This window comes from Orbicella faveolata, unplaced genomic scaffold (genome assembly GCF_042242905.1).
Source record: "Orbicella faveolata isolate gen_17 unplaced genomic scaffold, um_ofav_v1 contig_46, whole genome shotgun sequence".
Taxonomy (NCBI): Eukaryota; Metazoa; Cnidaria; class Anthozoa; order Scleractinia; family Merulinidae; genus Orbicella; species Orbicella faveolata.
This window is the reverse complement of record NW_028301576.1, coordinates 29185526-29211812: the sequence shown is the minus strand read 5'-3', so window position 1 is coordinate 29211812 and position 26287 is coordinate 29185526. Positions and strand designations below refer to the sequence as shown.

The 26287-nt window shown below is 38.7% G+C and overlaps 2 protein-coding genes and 1 pseudogene across 2 annotated transcripts; 1 reads left to right on the top strand and 2 right to left on the bottom strand.

Moving 5' to 3' along the window:
* Positions 1-1406: 1406 nt before the first annotated feature.
* Positions 1407-4079, bottom strand: LOC149099523 (uncharacterized). Its single transcript, XM_089278796.1, has one exon. The coding sequence runs from the start codon at positions 3927-3929 to the stop codon at positions 2868-2870; it is 1062 nt and encodes a 353-aa protein (XP_089134922.1). The 5' UTR covers positions 3930-4079; the 3' UTR covers positions 1407-2867.
* A 5008-nt stretch (positions 4080-9087) lies between these two features.
* On the top strand, positions 9088-11636 carry LOC149099522 (uncharacterized). The gene is made up of 4 exons (XM_089278570.1): positions 9088-9137; positions 9236-9346; positions 10230-10482; positions 10783-11636. Exons 2-4 carry the CDS (start codon positions 9302-9304, stop codon positions 10989-10991), a joined length of 507 nt encoding a protein of 168 aa, XP_089134696.1. The 5' UTR covers positions 9088-9137; positions 9236-9301; the 3' UTR covers positions 10992-11636.
* Positions 11637-23636: 12000 nt separating this feature from the next.
* Positions 23637-26287, bottom strand: LOC149099521 (uncharacterized; annotated as a pseudogene).

Below are 26287 nucleotides of genomic sequence, written 5' to 3'. Positions count from 1 at the left end.
ACCATGTCCCATCTGTAGGATTCCTTTGGAGAAAAAAATTAAAGAACTAAGTCAATCATTTAACAAAGGCCTCTTATCTAGCACCTGTGAACATGATAGCTCTGACATTCTGATGATGATGATTTTGATACAGAACAGCACCTTCCAAATCCCTCTACCAACACCAGTAATTACTACACTTCACAAACCTAGGAAAACACCATCACCAATGCCAACAGAGTACAAACACTTCTTCAACCAGCTTGACGACCATCTCAAACCTTTCAAGACCAACTATCTGATCAAACTCCTGAAGGCAGGCCCCCATCTCAAGTTTTCATTTCTGGACTACCAACCCTTAACATATCCATTCCAGTCACAGTGCACCATCACTTTTCAAGCTGGCACTTTCCTAAAAATCTGTCACAATCTTCAATTTAGGGACGGAGCGGAAGCAATGCTTGTACTCTCATAGCCCTAATAATTGCAAAACTGCTTCACATTTTCTTTACAGTCTGTTGATCCTACAGCACCCCTAAACTCAACCTTAGCATATCTTATAGTCTCTGACATGTTAATTGGAAATCAGAATTATGATAGAGTAACCAAGGGAGTACCGCAATACTTTACTGTCAGAGGAGGTGTGTCCAACTTAAGTTGGACACACTTCTTGGAAGTGTTACAATTGGAAGTGAACTCCCTGTCAGCATTGTGGATGAGAATGTTCCATCAGCCTTGCTTCTACACCACTTGAATCTTTCACTCAACTCAACATCCAAGACAGCACACCTATTCATACTAGGTGGAAACACTGTTGCATTCATTCTACTGACAAACAATCAACTTTGCTGGTGGACAGCCACTCTTATGGCCACACTGGAGCTCTGGTAGCACACTGTGGATGCACAAGCCTTCCTAAACTTTTAAATTGGTTCAGAACTTTCAATGCTTACCAGTATACACTTGGCACAGTAGCAAAAGTAACATTTAATTAGGCAAGGTGATAGTTGAAACCTGTAAACAACATTCATTCTTTCATGAGTTCTTTCATAAATCTACAGTGTAAAGCTTGCTTTAATATCAAATTATCCAGTATTCTTTGAAGTGAATTTCTGAATTTCATCATTTGAGTTCAGAACAAAATTTATATTGAAATTAAAATATACACCTAGTTTCACAATATTTCATGAGGGTGGGGGCCTCATGAGGGAATCATTTGGTGTAAATACCCACAAATATGTGAAAAATACTTAGCCAAGTTTCGATAGACATAACCTTTTTAGTCTTAGCTATCGGCTCTGCAGAGGGAGGGAAGTGGACCACTCTCTGCATTCTGAGCAGTTAAATGATATTGGTTTGCTAAAACTGGGTTGACAAGAAGAGAGCCAAAGTTAATGAACTCATCCTTCCAGATTTTTTCCCCTAATTTGTCAGTGACATGGGCATCAATGGGTAAGCCCACAGACTGAAAAAACTGACCTGGAACCAGTGGTGGTCCTCTGGATGTTGAGGGAACCAGACCTGTCACCATGGTTGACACATTGGCTAAACTTCCTTGAACCACTGAGGACGCAATGACGTCAGCAGCCACAGTAGGAGAAGACTGACTGTTTGTTGTACCGACCGGAACCTCGTGAAGGGCTGATGGCAAGGTGGGAGGTAGGCTTGCAGGTTTCTCTGCTGGGGATAAACGGCGTGACACCTCGTCAGCTACTCGGGTGATTAGTGTCTCGATGAACTGGGGGAACAGCTGGGCCTCTGGTTGAGATGGTTGCTCCGTTATCTACATATCACCAGCAAAAACTGACAAGGTAGCATAACTACATATGACTAGCTGCCAGTTAAACTAGCCATGACTACACATGAGTAACTGGCCATAAATAGCTGGCCGAATTAAGGGCTTTACAGAACTACATCTGACAAGCCAAAATATATCAGTGCAAAAGGAATGACGGACCAAAATAAATGGGGGGTAGCATAACTACATATGACTAGCCAAATTAACCCAGCATAAAAACGCCAGAATTTTCGACTAAATTAACTAAGAAAAAAGTGGCTTTACACCAATGCAAGGATCAATTGGCCCCAAGCAGACCCAGAGCCATTAAAATGGTGCCACAATAACTCCAGTAGAGTAAATACTGCCCTGTTGGATTAACGTGAACGCCATCCCTCAGGTATAAGTCCTTATGGGGGCTGTTGAACTCTGAATGAGACCAACAAAAAACATTAGCAAAATCATCCAACACAACGCCAACATATTGATTTAAAACGGATGCATTGTGCCAAAAGGACATAGCATGTGGCACGGAAATGCCAAGTGGGATGACACCACAAACGCCGATTGCACAAACAGAAAATTCCCTTTTAAGCAAACACACAAAGTCCTCAATATTAGAGCCTACCGTCTCAGGAGAGGTATGGGTAAGATCGTTAGTACCTATTTCTAAGATAACAATTTCTGGAGCGAAGTCTCTGACCACATGAAGGTCATTTGCCTGAAGCGTTTGCACAGTGCGGCCACCGACGCCATGCAAGTGAACCAACGCTGTACCACGAAGTTTAAAATTGTTTGCTCGCGGGGATCAAAACCTAACTCCAAATCACGCTTAAGGTGCCTAACAAAAGAATGGCCTAAAATAAGCACTTTAGGGACAACCTCTGCCATAAATAAAGCTTACCTTTAGACCTGAAAACGAACGTGTCATCCAGTGAGAAGCAAGAATGAATGAATGAATGACCGATGCTTTGTAACCAGGTCACGAGTCCTGACATCACGAGTGCGGGGTCAATACAATGAAGAAAACAAACCCCCTTGTCCAGGCCCCCGCACGTGTGGTATGCTTTACATAACAATTACTGTTGTACAAGAATCAACACACGTGCCTTCAATATTGCACCATTAAAATAAACCAAATTTCCTGGGAAGAAAGACATAAAAATTCTATTTGCCTAGCAAATAATCTCTTTTGCGTTCCATGAAACAGTTTGAATATTTCGCCATTATAGTTTTCAAAGGGAAAAAACGAATACCTCCATAATGGCCCAAGGTTCCTCACATCCTTGGGAATATGTAACGAATATTGCAGGTTGGCAGTCTGGTACCTCATACCATAAAGTTCCGCAAAGGTAACACAAAAGTGTTCTATTAAATTTTCTGCATGGACAAGCTGTGTGTTCGTTATCTGCTCCATAGACAACAAAAAGATCGCTTCACTTAATAGCATAAAGTGTTCGTACCAAGCATCTGGAAGGATGCCATTCAGAACTACAGCTCCGTAAAAAAGAAGAAAGGAACGGAGTTCCGATGCCTTCCAATACTTGCTATGGTTCTCGATGGACCAAGGGTAGTGCGAAATGTTGTTAGGGGGCTTTATCTCTGCTAGTTGATTATCCACCTCGGAAATTCTGTTTGCAATACAGTAGCTTTCATTGCTATGGCCGCTGCCATACCATAACTTAAGGAGCAGTTTCATAACTCCCTCTAAAATGCAGTGCATATAATCGAGAGCGCTTCCTCTAATAAGGTCATGGTATTTCAAAGCTGCAAACCAGCAAGGCCCTTTTATTCTATCAACAGTCATGCACTTTTCGAACGCTTGTCTCGCATCTTCACACGTTTGTTCATGAGTTCTAGCAGGTCCAGTGGGATCGGATGATTCAAATGGAAATGCATGAACAGTACCACCTTTTGATGTTCTGATGCTGATGCCTGGTTGCTTGCATTTTAAGCAACCGAAAAAACCATTGTACTGTGTACTGTTGCAAACCATACATTTAGCGGGTATGTCGCACATGCCAAGCAAAAGGATAGCCTTTGAAATAAAGTTTTCTCCAGAGGGGCTTTTGGCTTCCATTCCGTCAGTTTCTAGCTTGGACAGAGCAGTATGAAAAGGCTTTAAGAAATTAAGCATGACTGGCTTTGATTCGCCATACCACAACCCTGCCATGTTTTCTTTTTGAAAACGCTGCGGACAAGGAAGTTCGTTGATAGCAAAAGACAGCGGCCATAGGGAAAACTTCGAAGACTTAAAGAGGGGCACCCCGTCTGTGTTGTAGGTAAAAGATAAATTACACTTATCGTGTAAGAAGCTGTTCTCATGTTCAAAGTGTTCTTTGTAGAGTTCACCATCGTAGACATCTTCAATCACGTTTGGTCTCCTACTACGTTTGAATTGGTGATCAAGTAAATTAAAGAATTTTGGCTTGGTGAATAGTGACTGTAGTTGGGAAATCAGGGGAACTTCCAAGCAGTAACATAAATGCTCCTTAAGTCTTGCTGGCACATCATGTTAGGACAGATATTTGTCTTAGTCTTGTCAGTGATTTTCTCCAAACATCCGGCACGAAAGTAATGGTAGACAACTGGGTTTGGGACATTATGGAAGTGTCTCTTTAGTTGGAACAGTGATTTTGGACACAAGTTTGGCGATATACAGTGAAGGTTTACAAGACAAAGAATTTCATTTAGAGCCTCGCCCGTTAATGAATGATGAATTGCCACAGTCAAAATTAAAATACTTATGCCAACAGTGATTGTCGCCCCTTCAGAGTGGTTTGCTGTCGGTGCTTTCTTGGAATTCATAGCCCTCTCCTTCTGCTTCATCAAAACGAGGTGGCAAGAAAATGCTCTCCTCTTCAACATCGCACTCATCATCAATTGTAAATGGATGATTCACTTCTTGCTGAATTGTTGTAAGTTCTACTAAATGGTTCTACAACTCTTCCATATGTTAGACCAACCAGTTATCGTTTTCTCCTTCTTTAACCATGTGAGATGCTGAAGCGTGCATCAAGTCAAGATATTCGTCCTGGACCTCAAAACGAGCATATTTTGAAAATAGCTCATCTGACTCTTGTGATGTTAAACCCCTAGTATAAGGTCCAGGGCCTGGTTCTTCAGGGATAATCTGAATGTCCTTTGAAGGTTGCTTGTCTGACTCGTCTTGTAATGTTGAACCGCTAGTGCAAGGTCCAGGGCCTGGTTCTTCAGTGAAAATCGGAATGTTGTACTTCTTCTTTTCAACTGCCTGATCTCCAACAGGTACACAACTAGCAACAACTTGTTCAATGATTTCAGCAGTTGTATTCGTCATGTTCAAATGCAAATTTTCCACAAGCTCAGATAGCCTTTCCACATTGATGCTACTAACAGCAGTTCAGTTACAAGTATTTGATTGGTTTGGATAGCGTTTGTATGATTTTAAAATTTTATTCGTGTGTCGATAACATCAACAGTCCCGCATCGATTATCATCATATGTCGGAAATTCCACCTGTTCAGTGGACGTCACCTTGGCCGCAGCAGTGTGCACGAATCATGCGCGCTAGCTAGCAAATGAAAAACGTAAAAGAAATAAATAAATAAACAGTACATGCATGACGCAAGTACTATAGTTTTTATTAAGAGGTGTTAGGGTTGCGTTTTTAGCTTAAGCATTGCGTGAGTTGGTTTCTAGGCATGGCTTTTAGCAACATAATAGTGTGGGCGATGACAGCTTGGTAGTTTATTAGAACACGCACCCACATATGCCTAGATCTGTTCAAAACGGCTGAGCATGATGAAAAAATGTGAGGATGTGAGCTAATAAGATATTGCACTTGATCATGACCGCAATTTATTTAAATTTTGACCTCCAAGCTGCTATATAAAAGTTCAAGATGAGGTGGAAATCAGAGACCATGATCAAGTTCATATTGTGATCATGCCCCTTTGATCTTTACAAGTCATTTCATCACATAATGGAATTTGTTTAGAGATTCTCACGCAACTGGAAAATAATACACGTAGTTTGTTAAGGGCATTTTTCGTTGCATTATCACCAAAACGTAGCATGACTCAACAATAAAACCGACTTTCTGTTAGTCCAGACCATATAAAATATTACAAGTTAGTGATTATTGACGGTTATCCATGCACATGTTCAAATTAAAATGGGTTAATGGTTCTCTTATCTTTGTAAGATAAGGTTACTTGGCAGAGACATGCACAATGCTTTGGCGGTTTATTCAAGTGAAATTGTGACGGTTGATTTTGCTGTAGCATGGAAAGCACTTATCTAAACCATGGCTGGCCTTTCATCAATTGCTAGCAATTTGAATAAGCTACACGAAAATCAGATCGAAGACAAAGCAGATGAAGAAGGTGCCCAAACACCAAAGCCGGCAAAGTCAAAGCGAAAATTTGTTATCGTGTTCTGGGTGGAGACGAAAGAATTCAACGTTATGGCCCTGTCCAACATCCCAAAAGAGTGCAGGGAAGAGGGAAAGATTACGAAAATAAGAGCCGAAGGAAAGCCGTAGACTGTAAAATTGGTTCAAATCAGTGGTAAGTGTTGCACTACTGTTGTTTATACTTGCTCCTAAACCATAATCTCTATTAGTAAAGCCCGTGATGCCATTCCCTTCTTCAAAAGCGGCTAAAAAATTGAGACGCTTTGGCTCTAAAAACTAGAAACAGAGTAGTTTGCAACCTCCTATTGGAGCTTAGAACAAGAAATTTAAACTCAAAGGGGTCGAGGGTGGGAAAAGGGTATAATTATTTAGTATAAGACGACACAGAATTTAATATAGAGAATGAAGTTGAACCGCCAGAATTTAACTTACAACGTTCACCGTATCGCGTGACAGTGTGGTTTTCGATGTTTTGTGACATTTCTGCTTTGACCACCTGTGACACTCCAAGGGTTTGCATTGTTTACCGTAATTTTCTCAAATAAACGCTGGGTTGGCTTCGTATTTAAAACCAAAATCTAGACATTTTCCACTGATGAAGGGCTTCATGGAAAAAAATTCTTTCCATTTACCATAGCAACAGTTGTCACTGATTATACGGAATATGGTCACACACATTTTGTGCTCTCTGATTGGTTGTGGTGAATGAGAGATGACAGAGAAATTACATGAAGTGAGACACAAAGAAATGTTCATTATGTCTCGAAGACGAAGTGCTGACTTCTGTTTTCACTCCTTTTTCTTGTTTTACTGAGTTGACAATCTTTCAAAAGGAAGTGCAGCGACTAATTTTGATTTAGTGTGTGATGCTGTTCGTGTTTGAATTGCTGGAATGGCGATCGTCGGTTGAGATTCATACTACATCTGAAGTCTCCAATAGTGCTATGGCCGATTTGACTCGATATCGAGGAACTAGGTTGTTTTTAAAAACCTGTTAAAACTGTCTTCCAGACCAAAAAACATTTTTACAAGGAAGCGAAAATCATTCCCTTTGTCTGCTATCTACGTCTAACCAGCGTTGTGTGGACAACTATTGGCATGTTGCTCAGTGGTTTTAGGACCTTTGCTAGGCTGGATGCCTTTCAAACAGTTATTGCATTTTGGATAGACTGGTCTTGTCAGGAAGAAACTGTAGAAACTTTGTTTTGTTTGATTTGTAAAGATTGTATCTTGAGTGTATTAAATTCCTAATTTTGAGAATTGCAAAATCTGTTTGGCAGAATATAAAAACTACGCAGTCAAATTGATATAAATTGATAACAATAATATAACTGAAAATACTGGAACCAGTTTTGCGATCATTATGACATGGCTTTTGATAACTGTCCTTTCAGAAAACAGAAAAGAGCTTGAAGAGAGAATGAATCTTCTCACTGAAGAAATTTCAAAAACTAATTAGGAAACAGAGCTATCAGAAAATATTCCTTGAACTAGTGAGAACGAGAGCTCAAAGAAACAAAAACGTAGCATGCTGGTGGCTAAAAACGATCAGGAGGTAGACCCAGAGAAAAAACAGAAAAAACCGAAGCTTCTAATCACACTAAGCAGCAAAAAAAGGAAGCTAAGAAGCAAAAAGAAAATCTGCAAATTGAAGCCTCACACAAGGCAGCAACAGAGTACTTTGAACACAAGATGAGAAAGCAACAGCCACTGCAACCTCAAAACCAGCAGCAATGTCAGGAACAGTTGCAAGGGCAACAGCAGCGGCAACAACAACTGCTGCTGCAACATCAACAGAAACCACAACAGTGGCAGCAAGAGCAACAACTGCAGCAGCAGCAGCAACAACAACATGACCAGCAGCAACAACTGCAGTTGCAACAGCAAGTGAATCCACAACAGTGGTAGCACCAACAACAGCAAAAGAATCCTCAACCATGGCAAGAACAACAGCAGCAGAATCTACAACCATACCAGCAACAACAACAACAGCAGAATCTGCAACCATACCAGCAACAACAACAGCAGCTGAATCTGCAACCATACCAGCAACAACAACAGCAGCAGAATCTGCAACCATACCAGCAACAACAGTAGCAGAATCTACAACCATACCGGCAACAACAACAGCAGCAGAATCTGCAACCATACTGGCAACAACAACAACAGCAGAATCTGCAACCATGGCAACAACAGCAGCAGAATATGCAACCATGGCAACAACACCAGTTGCAACAGCAGCAGAATCCAAAACCATTGCAACAGCAACAACAATTACAACAACAAGGGCAGCAGCAGAATCCACAGCAACAAATGCCGAGCCATCAGCCAACAGAAGTACTAGTGAATAATGCTTCTGTACCACACCTTGATCAACCACCACCTCCAACTTTTGATAACCAATCTGGCCAGACTACACCAGAAGTTCATGACCTGACTGACCTCCATTCCTACTCAAATTTGTCGCTTAATGCTTCCACTTCTTCTTTGAATTCCTCTTTGTCATCTACTATTTACAATGCAGTGCATCTTGCAGATGACTGGACCGATCTGGAAAATGATAATAGCTTTGATATGGAAATGGCAATGGATTCAGACTGCCAAAGCTGTCTTGACAAGGACGCTGAGATCAGACTGCTCAGAGAGGAAGTGGATGAGCTTCGTTATCTAGGTATGGTCAGTGTTATTATTTCTCAGTCAGGACTGCAATATTACAAACTTGAATACCATGTATATTGAATCATTTTTGATATAGTAAAAAACATAATATTGAAAGGTTGCAGAAACTTTTCGACATTATGTCCAAATAAAATTTGGTGGTATTTAAACAATTGCTAAACTTCTAAAAAACCTAGTCAGGTGCCACTTATGAAAATTCCCAGCATCACTTAACTACACTAATAGTTTGTTTTCCAAATCTTACTTATGTTAGTTCCACCTCCTCAAGTACTTGAATATCTCCAGAAAGTTACTGATTGTTTTAAGGTAAAAATGATGAGATGTGTTTGGCAAATCAATTGCATCTTGGTGTAACTTAAATGTTAATGTAATCCATTAATTCTTTGCTATCTTTATTTCCCAAGGGTGAAACACAACATTTCACGTCAACACCTTTAGTGTCAAGAAATGAGAAAATAAAGTCCGCCTTTATGGCCCAAAACTTGTGTCTGACTGGAAGTGCTTCCCAAGGCCAGGTAAGGCTTATGAATTGTAAGGTTAAGATACTTGGCAAAAGTTTTTATTCGCCAAGTTTGAAGGATGTAGCTGGGCTAGAAAGTGTTCAGTTATGTTTTTAATTTCCGATACATTTGTCTGTCTGCCCATTCTTTTTAGCCCTTGTCGTTATTTTGGGCACGTAGTACTCTATACTAATTTAATGTTTATTGTAATTATTTTATAAAATGTGAGTACAAATAAATGGTTGTTGTTGTTATATTTTTTTCCCGCAAATTGACACAGTTCACGGGAAAATTATAGACAAATGTATGGAAAATTAAAAACGTAGCTGAACACTTTCTAACCCAGCTACAGTACTTCAAACTTGGCAAATAAAAACTTTTGCCAAGTATCTTAACCTTACAGTTCATAAGTTGTCCAGAATTCAATTTTTGTAAAAGATATTTGCCGTTGGATTCCCATACAAACACTGTAATTTCTACCCGCTTTGCTAACTTGTCAAGATGGTGTCAAAAACCGTGATAAGGCCTATTCATGATCAATTTTTCTTCCAAGGTTGTGAAGTTGTTTGTGAACCACATCAGTGGATTTCTGATCTTTGCAATACATAATGTCGGTATTATCATCCATATGGGGCTCTCAGATGGTGCGTGAATTAGGTCTGGAGGGTGATGGACATGATTGATAGCCGAGTTGATGGGCTTCTCTGGATATTTTAATTTAAAAAATATACCCTTCAAGTTCTTACATTATTGCAAAAGGAACTCTGGTGTAGAAGACAAGCATTTTGCATGGTCTAGCATAGTTCTCAGATTGAAGTGAAATTTGTACCTGCTGTCAACATGACACTCAAGCGATCAGGTTTATATAGTAATTATCACTGTGGTGTTATTTATTCAGGGTCAACACCATGATCTATTTTCTCCTGGAAATGGGAAGTGGGAGCTTTATACTGGGGCGGGTGTGTACGTCTCCTGTGTAGAGCTCCATCATATCCATGACAGGGCTGGATTTAATCCAGCGGACGTTATCACATCCATGATGTCACTTTTATTCACTGAAGAGAAACTGGCCACCTCAGTACCCTTTTGGGAGAATGGCTCAAAAACCAAAGGGAAAGTTCTGCAACAGCAGATATTACATGCAATTACAGGTAAAATTAATTTGTTATGTCATCTTAAGTTAAAATAAGATCCAGATGAGCTCTGTCAAGGTCTGTTTAGACAGTCTAATTATAACTTGACTTTATACTCATGAATCAGCTTTCTTCATAGCTGAATATTATTATTGCATAGCAAGACTTCTCAATCTGATCAGCGAATTAACGTAAAATAATGGTCACGTCTGCACAAGCACCATACAAACTGTTCATGTACACAGCAGCAGTTTTAATGATTTAATGAGCAATTCTCATTTCTTATCTGTCTCTTTTCTTTGTGTTATAATTTTTCAGCTTATGCAAAGAAATGCCATGCCCTGTGGCAGAAAGAAAACAAACTGTCCAAACCACAAAGGGTGTATGACTGGAACAAAATTGTTCGTAACAAGTGCACTTCAGCTGCAAGGAAGGCAAAAAAGCAGCTCAGCTTCAGCTTTAATGCTAGTCACGGATGCAGCTACGTGGACAGTAATACAAGTATATTAGTTAAACTAGTAGCATAGCAAGTGTTACTAACTTGACACGTAAACACTTAAACTAATGCAGCATAATCTAAAAAAGAAATCAGAAAAGAGTGATATTTTTTCATTTTTGAGATACAGGCAGTCAAAGACTCAAACCAAGCAGCTCTTAAAACACTCTAAGTTCATTTATAGGTATATTCGTTTAATATACTTAATGGTAAGTTTTTATTAACACAAGTTGGTTTTTGAATTTAAAACTTTGGCTGTGAAAATGGCAGTTGCTTTTCACACAAAATACTGCATGATAAGAAAAATGATACCACTCTACAAGTCAAAAATGCAAAGTTTATATAAGTTTCAAATTAGGTCTATGTTAATAATACTGGCTGTGTTATATAATTAAATGCACCTTTGTGATTAAGATATATTAGTTATATATTTGAGCCAAGATAGTAAATATAGAAATATCTGAAACGCCTTAAGCTGAGCTTCTTTTTCGCAGCTCCTAATATATGCAGCTGCATTTGTTGCAAACAATTTTGTTCCATATAAATTTATTTTAAAATTTGTATTTTTCTAGTTGATTGCAAAAGAAAAATAAATAAAGTTTTTGGCTGGAACAGATCCATGCTTTATAGGTTTCAATTATTATTCATCCGAGTTTCATTTTATTTAACCCCATGACCCCATGATATATAAGATCCAATTTTACATAAAAGTTATAAACAGAAAACATGTCAAATACATTTGACTGCTTATCAGCAGCAAAAAGGCTTGAACAGTCAAAGGTAAGTCAAACTGCAGACTTAGTATTTATCGCAGGACTTCTTTAAAGGTCTGTGGTTTTAGTGACAGTTGCAGTCAAAATGCAGTCAATAGGCAGCCAAGTTACAGGAAATACCATGAATTCCTGAACTTTCAATCAAAAAACTGAATTGACTGCATTTTGACTGCCTATTAAATTTGACTGCAGAATGACTGTTTTATGACTGCATGAGCAGTCATACAAAAGTCAAAAAATCAAAGAGTCACAGGCAAACTGCAGTAACCTAAAAACAGTCAAACTGCAGTTATGTGGCAGGTAAACTGCAGTCAAAAACAAGTCAAAAAAAAGAGCTGCTGCAGCCCTGCCAATTTGGTAAGGGTTGCCCCTGTTGTTATCTTTTACTTGACCACTGCTACCTACATGCCCTGCGTAATACTGTAACGCTAAACTCATACCTTGGTCTATTTGCGCTGTGCAATTATTTTTGGTTTACATGTAATACAGTGGGCTACCCTCGGGGAAATGGGTGGTGACTGCTTAATGGGGCTAGCCACTTAAATAGAGGTTGGTGTAACTTGAATATTTAATTTTTCACTATCAGGTTATAAATTTCTCGGTGAACATGGAGTCAATTCAAGACAATCATGATAGACGTGTGTTTGAATTATCACTCTCATGCACCTTCAATTTCAGACTCTTATCTGCCATCGCCCTTTCCAAAACAAAGTTTTTAAATTTTGGGTGGCTGCTTAATTGGGATAATGCATCAGTCAATTCCAGCAGTGTCCATCCCCCCGCGGCAACCGCGGGGCATTTGCTCACGTTGTCAGTCCTGGGGGTGGGGCATCTGCAATCTTATCGCGGCCTGGGGGCGGTACATTTGCGTACCCCGGGGTGACCCCCGGGCATTCCACACACATGTTTTGGAAAGTGTTGTGGATTAGTTCATCGGGAAAGACGAGGCATTTGTCGAACAATGGCTTGTCCGTCAGGGACTAAAGAAACTTGCAGATGTTTCCTCAATTTAGATATTTCTTCATTACTTGTAAGCATATAAATATAAGCGACAAGGTGAACTATATTTTGTTTATCACAAAACAATCACTGACCTGCACACGACTATTTTGCATTTCACATTCAAAACGAGCTTAGCATTTTTTAAATTCATGAAAGTGGAGTGAAAATACCTAAGGTTTGTGAATTCAAACGATGCAATCTTCAAGACACATCTTGTGAGCTTAAAATGTAATGCAACATCATTTAAAATGTCTTGATTCTTCACAGAAAAAGCAGCCTGCAAATACAGGCATCTATCATTGCTCGCGGCTGGGGGTACGTCCGCCGCAATCCCAGCTATCCTCTAGCAAACTGTTGAAAACAAATATAAAGAAATACAAATAATCAGAATCAACTAACACGTACTGTTGTCCTTAAAGTCTTACCATTGCATTAAAATACTGAACAGCTGACCATTTTATTCAATGATTAATTAAAAAACTGCGGAGGTGGTTGAAGGCGACGATCCTGGGGGCGGGGCATTTGCCCCATTTCTTTGTCCCCACCCCGGGCATTTAGACAGCTTATGTGTACCCACCCTGGGGAATTTGACCATTTTTTTAAAAAAACATGCTAATGCCCGGGGGTTAGCCCAGGGGGGGATGGGCACTGCTGGAATTAACTGATGCATAATAAATAAATTTGTTTCTGTTTAGCAATATTAAGAATGATTTTCTGAGTGTCGAGAATCGGAAGACAGTCACGAAAAATCTATTTTTCTTTTATTTCGCCAAAACATACCTTTGGGTTAACTTATTCATGGAAAAATAGTTTAAAGTTCCAACTATTTATTTTACGGCCAAAATTTAAGAAAGTTCGAAATTTGCATACAATGGCGGTTTTCGCGGCTTAAAATGTTCAGAATTTCACGCTTCTTTACGAAAACAGCGGGGGCGTAAAAACAATCCTATGAAAACAAAACTTGGCACAAATATTATTTCATTCTTATACTTTAAAATCATGTAATAAGTTTCTTGAAGTTTTGTTTGTAGCTCTGTAACGAAAGGTATTTGTACAGCCGCCATTTGTGTCTCTTGGCCAGGAACAAATAAAGGCCAACTTTGACTAGTGTAAATGGCCTCTGGTATATATTATTTGGTCAAAATATCTACATTTTAGGAAACCTTGCTGATTGTTTTTTTCACCCGAAAAGTTATAGCTCTGGGAATTAAAATGTTCTCCGTCAGTAAAATAAAATGTTACGGCATGTAAGTGAGTTCAATTTTATGCAAATCACAAGGTTATTCTTTGGAAGTCAACGGTTTAAAACAGGAAACAACGACTCACCGTTACTTACGTTCCTTCTGCTGCTATAGAAAAGATTTTAACTTCCCAGTGTCCTTGTGAGCTGTTCTGTAAAATATTTCCAGTAAAACAGCGAGCATAAACGGCTATAACATTCGACAAGGTCGACAATGTTTATATTTGAGACGAGACACTGAGTGGCACACACAGTCCTGGCTGTTTCCATTGTCTTGCTCAGTTGAGAGTCCTTTAAAAATATGATAGAATATACACTTCAAACTTCCTCCAAACTGGCAATGCTGTATACAACATTTCCTCTCAATTCTTTGCCCCAACAGTCTTTGATATCTGCAATGTCACTCAACAGTTTTTTAACTCCAAAGGAAGTATCATTTAATCATTTTTTAAGCAAGGTTTCTGCAGCTTTCAAAATAGCTTGAGTGTGCTCCAACCAGGTTTTTTTGCAGATGGGATCTGGCAAGTTGACGATGCTGCAAAACTTTTGAGTGCAGAGTAACCACAACCAATTGACTGCAAGGCCAAAATGATTGCACAGTTCAACTCATAGAATCACAAACTCTTTTGTGAGATGTGAAAACATTTTGGATTCTTATAAAATTTTACAATCAACACATTTGCATTGCTGAAACCAAATCTCTCCCTGGGCATTTCTTGATTTTGCTGTCTTTAAGAAGTTTTACAGTCTCTGCAGATGGCAGATTCCTTCAAAGCATCTTGAGGCAACTGTGCATTGATAATATTCAATGAGTCCCACATGTGGTTGGTATCGCACTCATCAGAAGAGTCACTGTCAGCATTACTTTTCTTGCTGTCCCCTCTATTTTTTGCCTGCTTGATCCAATAGCTGTAGCTTCATCCAACTCGGAGTCAGAATCTTCAGACCATTTCTAATAGTAGGATCCTTTATCTGTTGCCGCCAGATCAATGTTTGCTTCTTTGCTCGTTGTATTATTATTTTTGCTTTGTTTTTGTCACTTCTTCAACCTGGTCCGTGCAGATTTCCGTGGTCCAGGTTTATAACTTAAAGATTGTCGATCTGAAGGTATGCAGTAGCCTTAACATGCACAACAACTATTATATTACTGTTGTATTTTTACTTTATTGTACAAGCATTTTTTCTAAGATCATTACATTTTTTGATTAATACCTTTTCATATTTTCCTCCAAGTTTTCATTAGCTTTTTCTCTGAGTACTTGTGGGAAACGCACTCTGGAAAAAATATCACAAATGTCACTGAACACAGGAAACTGAAGCATCCAGTACTGTATTCACTGGTAACGAGAGTCTAGTTATTCAATTTCAAAGACAAATGCTCTGAAGCTTGACTCTATTGATTACCAAGGTGATTCTAGTTGGTCTTGATATGTGTCGTTCTATCCTAAGGAATTGAACTTCTAAATGTGGGTGGGCCCTCAAAAGCTCTCCTGTCTACTTGGATACCTCCGTATCTATCCCTTGAAGGTTTCTATTAGATCTTTCAGACATTGTTATTTCATTCAAAAAACCACAAATTCAAAATCCTTCCCACAAAAATCGTCTGTTGTGTTCGTCACTGCTTCTTGACTCAATTTTCTTGCATGTGGAAAACCGCATGAGTTAATGGGGGTTGTAGTAGGGCACAAGCAAGTTTCCAGTGGGTTCAAAGTCAGAGAAAGATCTTACAAATACGTTCTTTATTAGGGGTTAATCCCTTTGATGTTTTTAAAGCAGACTTGTGTTTTTACGAAGTGTACGAGAGTTTTGACGGAACCCCATCCCCGTAGTTTGCAACATTCAATTGTGTGACCAAATATGGTAGTGAGCACGTGTAGTGACTTTTCTCAGAAACTGGAGAGACGAAGCAGCGAGTTAAACTGTGAGCATACTGAGTTTAGAGAGAGTTTAAGCTGCGAAATAAACCTGAAAACTAGTGAGTACTGTGTACCATTGATAAACGGCTCAGAAGTACTGATGTATAATTCTTTGTTTTTGACAAAGTTATCAAATGCCCCACCCTGGGCAGCCCTTTGTAAGCAAATGCCCCATGGTGGGGACCGACAACCTGCCAAATGCCCTTCCAATTCCAGGGGGGATGGGCAGGCTGGGAACTGATAGTTATTAGAAAATAACATTTACCTGAAATTTTATATCCTGTTGTGTCGTATTTCCCACCCAGTAACTGTTTAACATTCGGTTTCAACTGGGATTTCAAGTCATTCCAGTTCTGTAAGAAGTCAGATTTTCTGCATCTTGTTAGCAAATCCATCGCCACCAGTAACTGCAAAACACAAAAGAAGGTGAAAATTAATCTTAATGAAATAAATATCTAGTTTGGCTATTTCTTTGCAGGACGGAGATGTGTTGATTCCTTTAATTTTCCTTTACTGGGCAAATTAAAGTTTACCATACTTTGCTGGTAGCTGTGGACCCTACAAATGTTCATGTAGAGGTCAATTGAGAGCTAACAGTATCATTTTATTTTATTGAGTAAAAAATAATACTTACAAAGATATTAACACAACATAAGCTTAAGATTTCATGTAAAGAAGGTGTAGTCTTTATTTGCAAGCTTGCTACACTCACAGACACAAACTCATCCCAGACCTTAATTACAGTTGTTTCTTTGTCAAGAAATGGAAGTTTCTCAAGAGTCTTCGATATTACTATCTACATCAGCTTCTTCTATTCTCCTTTTTTGAAGTGTGAACTCTTGGAGCTGTGTAATTGCACCAAAGTTCGCATTCCTATTCTTTAGCTCACATTCTAGCTGACTGTGTAGCTTGCTCTCACCTTGCTTGTCAGCTGCTACCTTCATTGATTTACTCAGCCCAGCTGCTTTTTGCTTGTAGTAATGTGTTGTGTTGTAAATGCTTTCTTCATCTGCCAAAAGGACAATTGCCTAATGAATAGATAGTAGAAAAGACATAAGCTTAGACTTAAGCTATTTAAAACTTTTTTGTTATTCATTGTCAAGGTCTACCACTATGATTTACACTTTTAATACATGTATTCATGAAGATCGTGTTTAAACTTGGAAACATGAAATAAGAAAAAAGCCTTTCTTAAAAATGCAATAGTCAGGTTAAAGTTCTTTCTAGCTTAAGCTAGATGCCACTGAAAATGTAACTTTAAATCATTGAGATTTTGCTGGTTAGATCTGGTAGTTAATATGGAAAGTGGTAAGTTGAGTTAATACTTTAATCAGTGAGGAAAAGTCTTGTCAGTTGGAAAGCCTGTCGGCTTTCGATCCTTAGAATCAGCAACTTCTCACATATTTTGTTGGCTGTCATTGCCTTTGTTTTACCACTGGATTTGCTTCCAGCTTGTTCTTAGAAGCAAGTAACACTTTTCCTTGTGAATTTATTGATGACTTTCTGTGTTGGTCTTGTAGTTTGGGTCAGTTCTGTTTGCACATGCAACTTGAACACAGTGAAAATGGGTCACTCACAGTATGGTTTCCTGATGGCTCCAATTCTCTCTTTTCTAAGATTGAGCTGGTAAGCTCTGTCTAAAGAAAACACAGGTATCACCAGTAAACATCAGTTTTTTGAACATATACACACATGTGCACGTTTCTCAGAATGTTGAAAATCAAAAGACAGTTACAAAATATTGATTTTGCTTGAAAATTTTAAATTTCCTGTTTTAAAAATGTGACGGAATATACGATTCAAACCACAAGGATTGTAATTTCCAATGTTCCATACAGTACAGCCCAAATATAATACACGTGCAAGAAGGGGCGCAAGAAGTTCTTGCGCCACAAGAGCACGCAAACCGCCGCAAGAAGTAAAAATGTCGTGTTTGTGCGGTTTACCTGCAAGAACATTCAAAATGCAAGAAGTTGAAAATCTAACCGCAAGAAGCCGCAAGAAGTTGAAAATCTAACCACAAGAAGCTGCAAGAACTTATGGATCTTACCGCAAGCCGCAAGAAAGTGCAAGAAGTTGTTGCAGGTCAAACAGTTTGTTTGTTTATAAGTGCCATGTTGGTGGTCAAAATGCTCAGTGTTTGCTTGCAATGTTATCCATAAGATAAGTCACTGCAGTGGGAAGAGATATATTTCCAACAGCTGAGACCAGATCTGGATTTATGTTTGCTCATACTGTGAAAATAATATCGAACACACTCGCTCACTTGAACAGTCTGCTGGCATATTATGCGACAATCACAAAACGTCTCCAAATAATAAAGCTCATGAAGAAACAGTCCACGTAGAAAAATCGAACTACGATGTAGTTAGTCTGGGTTCCAACGCTTTTTGCTTCTGAATGCAAAATTCATCATCATTCAGAAGTGTTGTTGTCTTCTTGTGGATATGTGAGCGAAGACAACTTTCGTTCAAATCGCACACTGAACCGCAAAGACTACGTGTGCATTACGATGTTGTAAATTTCTTTAAGAACTTTTCGCAGCGTTAGTATTACAGGCGAAAAGCTCTCGCAGAAAATATATTACATGTTCTACACATGGTAATCAAGGAAACTTGAAAATCGTCCATGGAAGCGAACTTCGTAAATTCTACCCTGTTTGCAATGCAGTGGAACATTACCAGTATAACTACAGTTGTGATAAGCACATAAATGATCTTCTGAACAGCGAAATCTCATGAGTTTACCTTATGCATTCCTCTTATTTCGAAGAGAATCCCATTGAACAAAATCTTCTAAGGCAGTATGCACTGATAAAAATCATGTTATGACGCCTTGAATTTGCATAAGTCTTCAAACAATACTGTTGTGTGAAAAGTCACGCTTGTTTTCGCCGACTGAGAAACTTGCTTGTTTCAAAATTTGGGTTACACTTGGAAGCTACTTCCCAGTAAATATATGTTTTTTCGACCTTTGTTCCGGACAGACAAAGCCATTTCAAGTAAGCTCATTTCACGCTGCTCTCACACTGCGGGTCTGGGACTCCGGGACACATCGTAATAATAATTGTAGACAGCAAAATTTCCTCCATGTCGCCGAAAAAAAAAAACAAAGTGAACTCAGTATCTAATTCAGAACCAACGGATAAACAATGTACTGATACTTAACTGATTAAAATAACTATAAACCAACAGAAAGCCAACGGCCTTATCACAGGTTGTTTAGCACGTGACCAAAATCTTCCCACTGTTGGTGATAAAATCTACGGACTGATTTATTTGTGAATGAAAACTCTCTCCAAGGACGACTTTGACAGCGTTTAGACTTTATATGGCTTACACTTTAGAACTTACAATATTAGTCACATCATTAAGAAACTTCCCAAGATCTCTTGTGTAACGGTAGCCGTATAGGTAATAAGGTCGATGATTTGTTTGTTAGTTGGTATGGCTGAGAATCAACTTCTTCTGTTACATTTGTTTACGTTTTGATGGATTGAAATACAGCTTTGTAGAACATGTAAACAGAAGCTCGCGCCAATCAACAAATTTGAAGTTTCATCAAACGCAATCTGTTCATTACTTTTTCTTTGGCCGTGGATCAGGGATCGGTCCAAATTGGAATTAAGTCAGGTTCATGAAAAGTTCATTGTCTGAACTGAACTTCAGAGTTAAAATTGTCAAAAGTTAAGAATTTGTTGTTTTAATACTCCTTACAGTAAGTGCTGGCATTAGTTCTAGTTGTGTTTGTTAGTTGTGTTTTTTAGAACCCGTCACCAAGACAGAACTGTTTTGATACAGATTTTTGCGTGCTAAGATGTTAGCGCAAAGAAGTTCTTGCGGTTTGAAAATCCTACTACAAAGAAGTTCTCGCATTTCGAAAATCCTACCGCAAAGAAGTTCTTGCGTCTTGCAGGTTTTAAGCGCAAGCAACCCACAAGAAGCCGCAAGAAGTTGCCGGCTTGTGCACGCAAAAAGGTCTTGCGCGTGCATTATTTTTGGGCTGTACTGTACCTCATGAGTAAATAAATCAGTCCCTTTACCTGAAGACTCCAAGTGAAAGTTCAACATACTGGCATTAAATACTCCTTAATCATGGGTTAATCAATACCACTTGACAACTATGTCGTAGACAACATCCCTGCATTGCATGTGGCCAACACTTATTGCATGGAAACCCTTGTGACAAACATACAGGTGTTCATTTTCAATTGCTGTCCTGATAGGTATCAAGGTTCTATCAGGTGCTCTTATCACCTTTGGGAAGCCTGCTAGTTTATAAAACCCTCTCTTGGTATCCTAGAATTGCAATAATAACACGAGAAGCATACTTTTCACTGCACAAACAGTTAATCAAAAAGTGAGAGGAAAACAACAAAACAGAAGTGATAGAACATTTCTTTTTTATCAAAAAAAGAATAACATCAACCTGAATGACCTCTATGAATCTTGTCAGACAATTGCCTGCAAATGATGCAGACTACTGACAAAACAGCAATTCAGGGATTATACAAAAAATTGCAACCCTTTTTAAGGACTTTTCGAGCACTTTCCAATGGATGTCATGTTACAGGTTAAACAATATAAATTGTAGGCACCTTCCAAATCAACAGGTTTTTAACACTAGAAGTTTCTCTTTAATCATCTCTAGATTCTTTAGTTTATTTCCCTTTTATTTGGAGGTTTTTCTACCAGAATTTGCGACAATGACAAAGGGCTGATGAGACAGCAGACTCTGCCACACCACCAAAACAGAGAAAAATTTTTGGAACAACTTGTGACATGAGCACTAGTGAAGTGTAAGATGACAAACGGTCAGATTCAGAGGTGTTAAAGATGGCACCAAAAACAGGTTCAGGTTACTCGCCACATGTACAGAAAACAAATGACCCAGCCACCATGGACGATGAGTTGTTGAAAGAAATTGCCCAAGATTTCAAGTCAGTCGAAAAAACCACCCCAAAAGTAGCTCAAAAGTTAGCTGATATTGCCAACAAGAATGAACTCCAGAAGTTTCAAAAGATAATCCCCCAACAATTTCGAGAAGTTAAGGGGTCCAAATGTCAACCCAGAGATCTGGAACAAGCTTAAGCATATTACCAGGAGCTCAGATTTACAACTCACAAAATATACAGAAAGCGCTTGTTAAAGTTGGTAGTGCAGTTGATAAATCAACTGACACATTCCTAACTATCAGGGCAAATCCTGACAAATTTCCTCCTGCCGCTCTAGCCAAGCAACTGGGAAACTTGGTCACATATAATATGGATGCCATAGCCTTGTTAGGCCATGTGATCATGGAAATGTCTATTGTCGACACAATGCTATTAAGTGGCAGTCCAGCTAAAAGTGGTCCACTTGACTTCAGAACCAAAAATAGTTTTTCATTTGTTGTCAGTGAAAAGGGTTAGTCGACTGTGATCAGAAAGGTAAAACTTGCTGATTTTGTGAAGCATGCTACGTCCAATAAAATGCAGCTCAAGGAATTTTGTTTTCATGCAAATTCTAAGCTACATTCGTTACTTTGAGTGACAAAATATGGAAACTTTTTAGAAAATTCTAAGCTTACCAGTGAGGCTGGAAGACACCCTGCTCTGAGGCTTCTTGTTCGCCTACTAAAATTCGGCCAAATTTGAGAGAAAAAATCTCAAAAGTTGGGTCAAAATTAACGCTAAAAAGCACATCACAGTAAATTTCTTACCTTAACAAACCATTCTATAAGTACAAACCAGTGGGTATCTCCTTGGATTGCATACAAGAACCGATTAAAATCTGCCACAGCCAGTGTATTTACATTTAGCCAAAGGTCATTTGCATAACCCTTGCACTTGGTGAAAATACCTCCTCTGCTGTTCAGGTTCATTTGATGACCTTCTGAATAGTGGCAAATAGTTTCCTTTAATACTTGTATACACTGTAGATCCAGTTTTGAGGTGAAAGTTGCATTAAAGTTGATCAATTCTTAAGACTTGCGAGATTCCAAAAGTAAAGAATGGTGGTCTGCACAAATTAACTGTAGCCGTCATCCTTACAAGTTGCTTCAATAAATTCTGCTGCAGAAGTAACACAAGAAGACAAAAGTAGTAAGTTTCCATTTACCATTTAATGGCAACTACTGCCTTTAATACTGCCTTTAATACTACCTTTAATACTGGGAACAGGAGGGCTTTGATTCTGAATTTGGAAAAAACAACGAACACTTGCCAGTTGATCACTGGGAAGTGCATTCGACAAATGAACACAACACGCTTGAATGGAACCATGTATTGTGATGAATAGCCTTTACTTCTGATTCATACTTGGTGCTTGTATTCTAGTATCAGCGCTTGTACAGCGCATATAATGAGTTTCAGGATCTGTTTATACAACGAAAGCTGTACCAACCTTTGTCATGAAAAAGCAAACAAACAAAGCATAAAACTATTGAGGCAAAAGCTTGCAAAAATTTTTTTTTCAATCCTTATCTCAATGTTAAAAATATTAAGTTTCATTTTGTTCATGAAGATGTTTGCATCACTGCTGTATACACAAAAGGTAAAAACACTTTCCTTGCCCTCCGTAGACGTACAATTATCCCTTTTTCAGTTATCAATAACATAGTAAAAGGAAAGGGTGCATTTCCCTTCATCAAATCATTCAAATGAACTCTTGGAATTTACTTACCAGCCCTGGTAGCTGCAGCTACACAAGTTGACAACCTTCAAAGAAACAGACTAAGCAGACCTGCAGAGCCAAGCTTTGTTGCGAACCTGACGAAACCACTTTGATGGGTGTACAGTTATCCTATTTTCTTTCATTTATCAATAACTTACTTAAAAGAAAAAATGTGTTCCCCTTCGTCAATCTTAACGATAATTTTAATAAACTACCTGGTAGAGTAACAGTTTACTTACCAGCTCTGGCAACTGCATCTGAAATTGCACTTGCTTTTTTCTCCACATTCGCTACGGCAAGAACATAAGTGGAAGCAACATTTCCGATCCTTCTGGTGACCATGGAGACTGATGTTGCTGTACTGCTGGTTACTGTTGATGTTGGATTTCTGAGATTGTGGTGGCAGGAACAGTCCTTCCAAGGGCAACTCGCTCTTTGAGTGCACGTTACCCTTGTTGAGACACCATGGTTTTTGCAAAAATTACAAAAATGTGGGCCTACTAGCACAAAAGAGAGTGCCCAAAAGAGAGAAAAAAATTGTTTTGCCTTAGCTAGGAATGGTCACACAGTTTTCTGCCAAAAAGACACCATTTGCCACTTGCCATCAGCAGCTCATAGAAAGCTAAGAGCTACACGGCACTCGATTTTAAAAATTTTAATCTTTACAACAAAAACAGACCATGGTTACTTTTGTTGAAATCTCACTCTGCTTGTCTGTTATCTGCATGCGGGAATGGGTTTGAAAGAAATTTGGATTACAAAAGAAATTTCATCAAAGAAAACACTAATCCCTGCGAGTTGACCTGTCAGAGAATTTCTATGGCGAAATTTTCAAAGCATAAGGTAAAACACTAAACAAAGTGTCAATTATTAGCCTAACTTACATCATACCGCCCAATGCAAGAGTTCATCCAGTAGAAAAGCCTCTTAGCTACTGAACAATGTAACTGGCAAGCAAGTATCACATAAGCTTACTTGTATTCCTGAAGGAAGCGAACATGAAGTCTTGCATTCACAGCATGAAGTTGAGAAAAACGCATACTTACATTCCCAAATTTTGCTCCCATAAATAATGATACTACCACAACATCTTTCCTTTCCAAAACCATTTATTCCTGTGCCATTTTCATCTAAATGCAGCTCTTCAAAAACTCACAAGGCCGACAATTCTTTTGTAGCTTTCTCAAAGTATGGAGGTGAACCACGTAATGCTGTAAGGAACTTAAACCCTTCATCATAGCGAATTAATCGATCTACTGCACCTGTGTGTTTAAGTTGCCGTGCATTAAGATTTCTGTTATTTCCCTTACATTTTCTCAGTGCAATAGTTGACTTGCCTGAAAGAATTTTCATTTGCAACTTTTTTGCTTTGTAAAAAATGTTCTCAACACACATGGCTGCCCTTCTGTCTGATCTCAGTTCTGATTTACATATATCACTATAATGAATTTGCTTGCATAAAGTACGAGGTTGGCCGAGAAATATTCCTGGATATGCTAACTCTTCAGAGAATTTATCCCTGAATACACTTAAGGGTATATTGCCTTCTGCTGGTGCAATGTTAAAAATATGCTGGCGCTCATTATCTTCTAAAAAGTCAGTTGATTTAACACCTGCTGGCACTATATCTTCACTCTCACTTAAGTGATCATCATCATCTATTCTTTCAGAGTGACTATTATTGCTGTTCTCAACATTTTCTGCAGATTGGTCACTACAAGCATCATCCAAATTTTGTTCCTGTTCAGTTTCTTTGTTATATTGATTGGCCCATTGTGAATTAATAACAATGCCTTCATCTTTATAAAGACTGCTATTTCTCATCGACCAATCCGCTGCTTGCACTACCTTGTGGGGCCATAAATTCATTGATAATGCAGAACTCTTATATTGAAGCTTTCTTTTCAAATTGACTTTGATTGGGCCAAGTCAATCAACACTTGCAGGCAAACCGACGTCATACTGCTTGATTTCTCTGAAGCATTTGATTCTGTCCCCCATCAAAGACTTCTAATGAAGCTCGACTACTATGGTATTCGTGGGAACATGCTTATGTGGATTAAAGCTTTTCTGTCAAACCACACCCAATCAGTGTCAGTAAATGGCATTCAGTCTTCTTCCAAACCAGTGCTCTCCAGGGTTCCGCAAGGCTCAATATTGGGCCCTGTATTATTTTTACTATATATAACTGACATCTCTTCTTCTGTAAAGTCACGTCTACACCTCTGTGCAGATGATTGCATCCTCTATAGTGAAATCCGTGAAGTACAGGACTGTTGGGCTCTGCAGGATGATCTTGAACAATTGTCACTCTGGTCAAACACTTGGCAACTTAACTTTAATGTCAAGAAGTGTTATCAACTTGGTATAACGCGTAAGAAAATTCCAACTATGTTCCAATATTGATTGGCTGGCCAGCCCATTTCTAGAGTTTCCTCAGCCCAGTACCTTGGAGTCACCGTGACAGACAATCTGCCCTGGAATGAGCATATCAATCAGATCTGTAAAAAGGCAAATTCTACTCTTGGGCTACTGCATCGTATTCTAAGTGATTGTGATACTAAAGTCAAAGATACGGCCTATCGCACGCTAGTCTGCCCAAAACTCGAATATGCGTGTTGCGCTTGGAACCCTTTCACCAAACAGAACATCACTCAAATAGAGATGGTTCAATGCCAAGTAGCAAGATTTGTATTAAATGACTATTCAAGATTTAGTCATGTTACTCCAATGATTGAACATCTTGGTTGGGATTCCCTTAAAGATTGTCGACTCCTCTTTCAAACTACTATGTTCTACAAGATCTTAATGGGACATGTTGGTATTAGCTTTCCTCCTGAAGTCCACGAAATAACAAGGGCCACCAGATTACCGAACAGTCGTCCTTTCCAACAAATCCATGTATCAAATGACATCTATAAGTTTTCCTTTTATCCAAGGACAATAGTAGCATGGAACAATTTACCTATTTATGAAGATGTTAATATAAATAATTTTAAGACTACTGCTCTTGCAGCCATTAAATCTTTTGTATAATGTATATTCAGACGTCCTAACTTATCTCGACAAGATTATACTTAATCTATTTTATTTTATCCTTTATTAACTTATAATTTTCACTGTATATATACATATTGTAATTATTTATTACGTGCTTTTATTATGTTATTTTCAACTCCTAGTATAGTTCCACTGTTTCAGAAGTATACTCATTAAAGAAAAAAAAACATTGTTGCAGCCTCACTTGGTAACCGTGGTAACATGCTGACTGTGCTTGCTACATCAGCAGGAACATTCACGATATTGCCATGTATTTTAAGTTGTTTTCCTCTGGGAGCTTGCATTAACTTTTGAAAAGTAATTCTTGAAGCTAGTAATCTACACTCTAATTCATTGAGATCGAAGAATGTTGGTTTCTGTGGAAATACCAAACCGTTAACGACAGCAGAGGGTGGAATTTTATTCTTTACTAAATGGCTATGGCATGTTTTGCAAACCCATTCAGCAGTATCAGTCCTTCTCTTTTCTTTGAAATATTCATGGATAACAGGATTGAGATCTTTTAGCTTTTTTGCATTTAGAACACTTTGCTTATACCATAGCTGATTGCAACAAAAACATATATAGACAGGACCTTCTGAAGCGATGTCGTGGAACTCTGAGATGGCTGGCTCAATGGGTTTCTTTCTTGATCTATAGGCCTTTTGCGTTTCCATACGTTTTGCCTTTTGATCAGGTGTCAT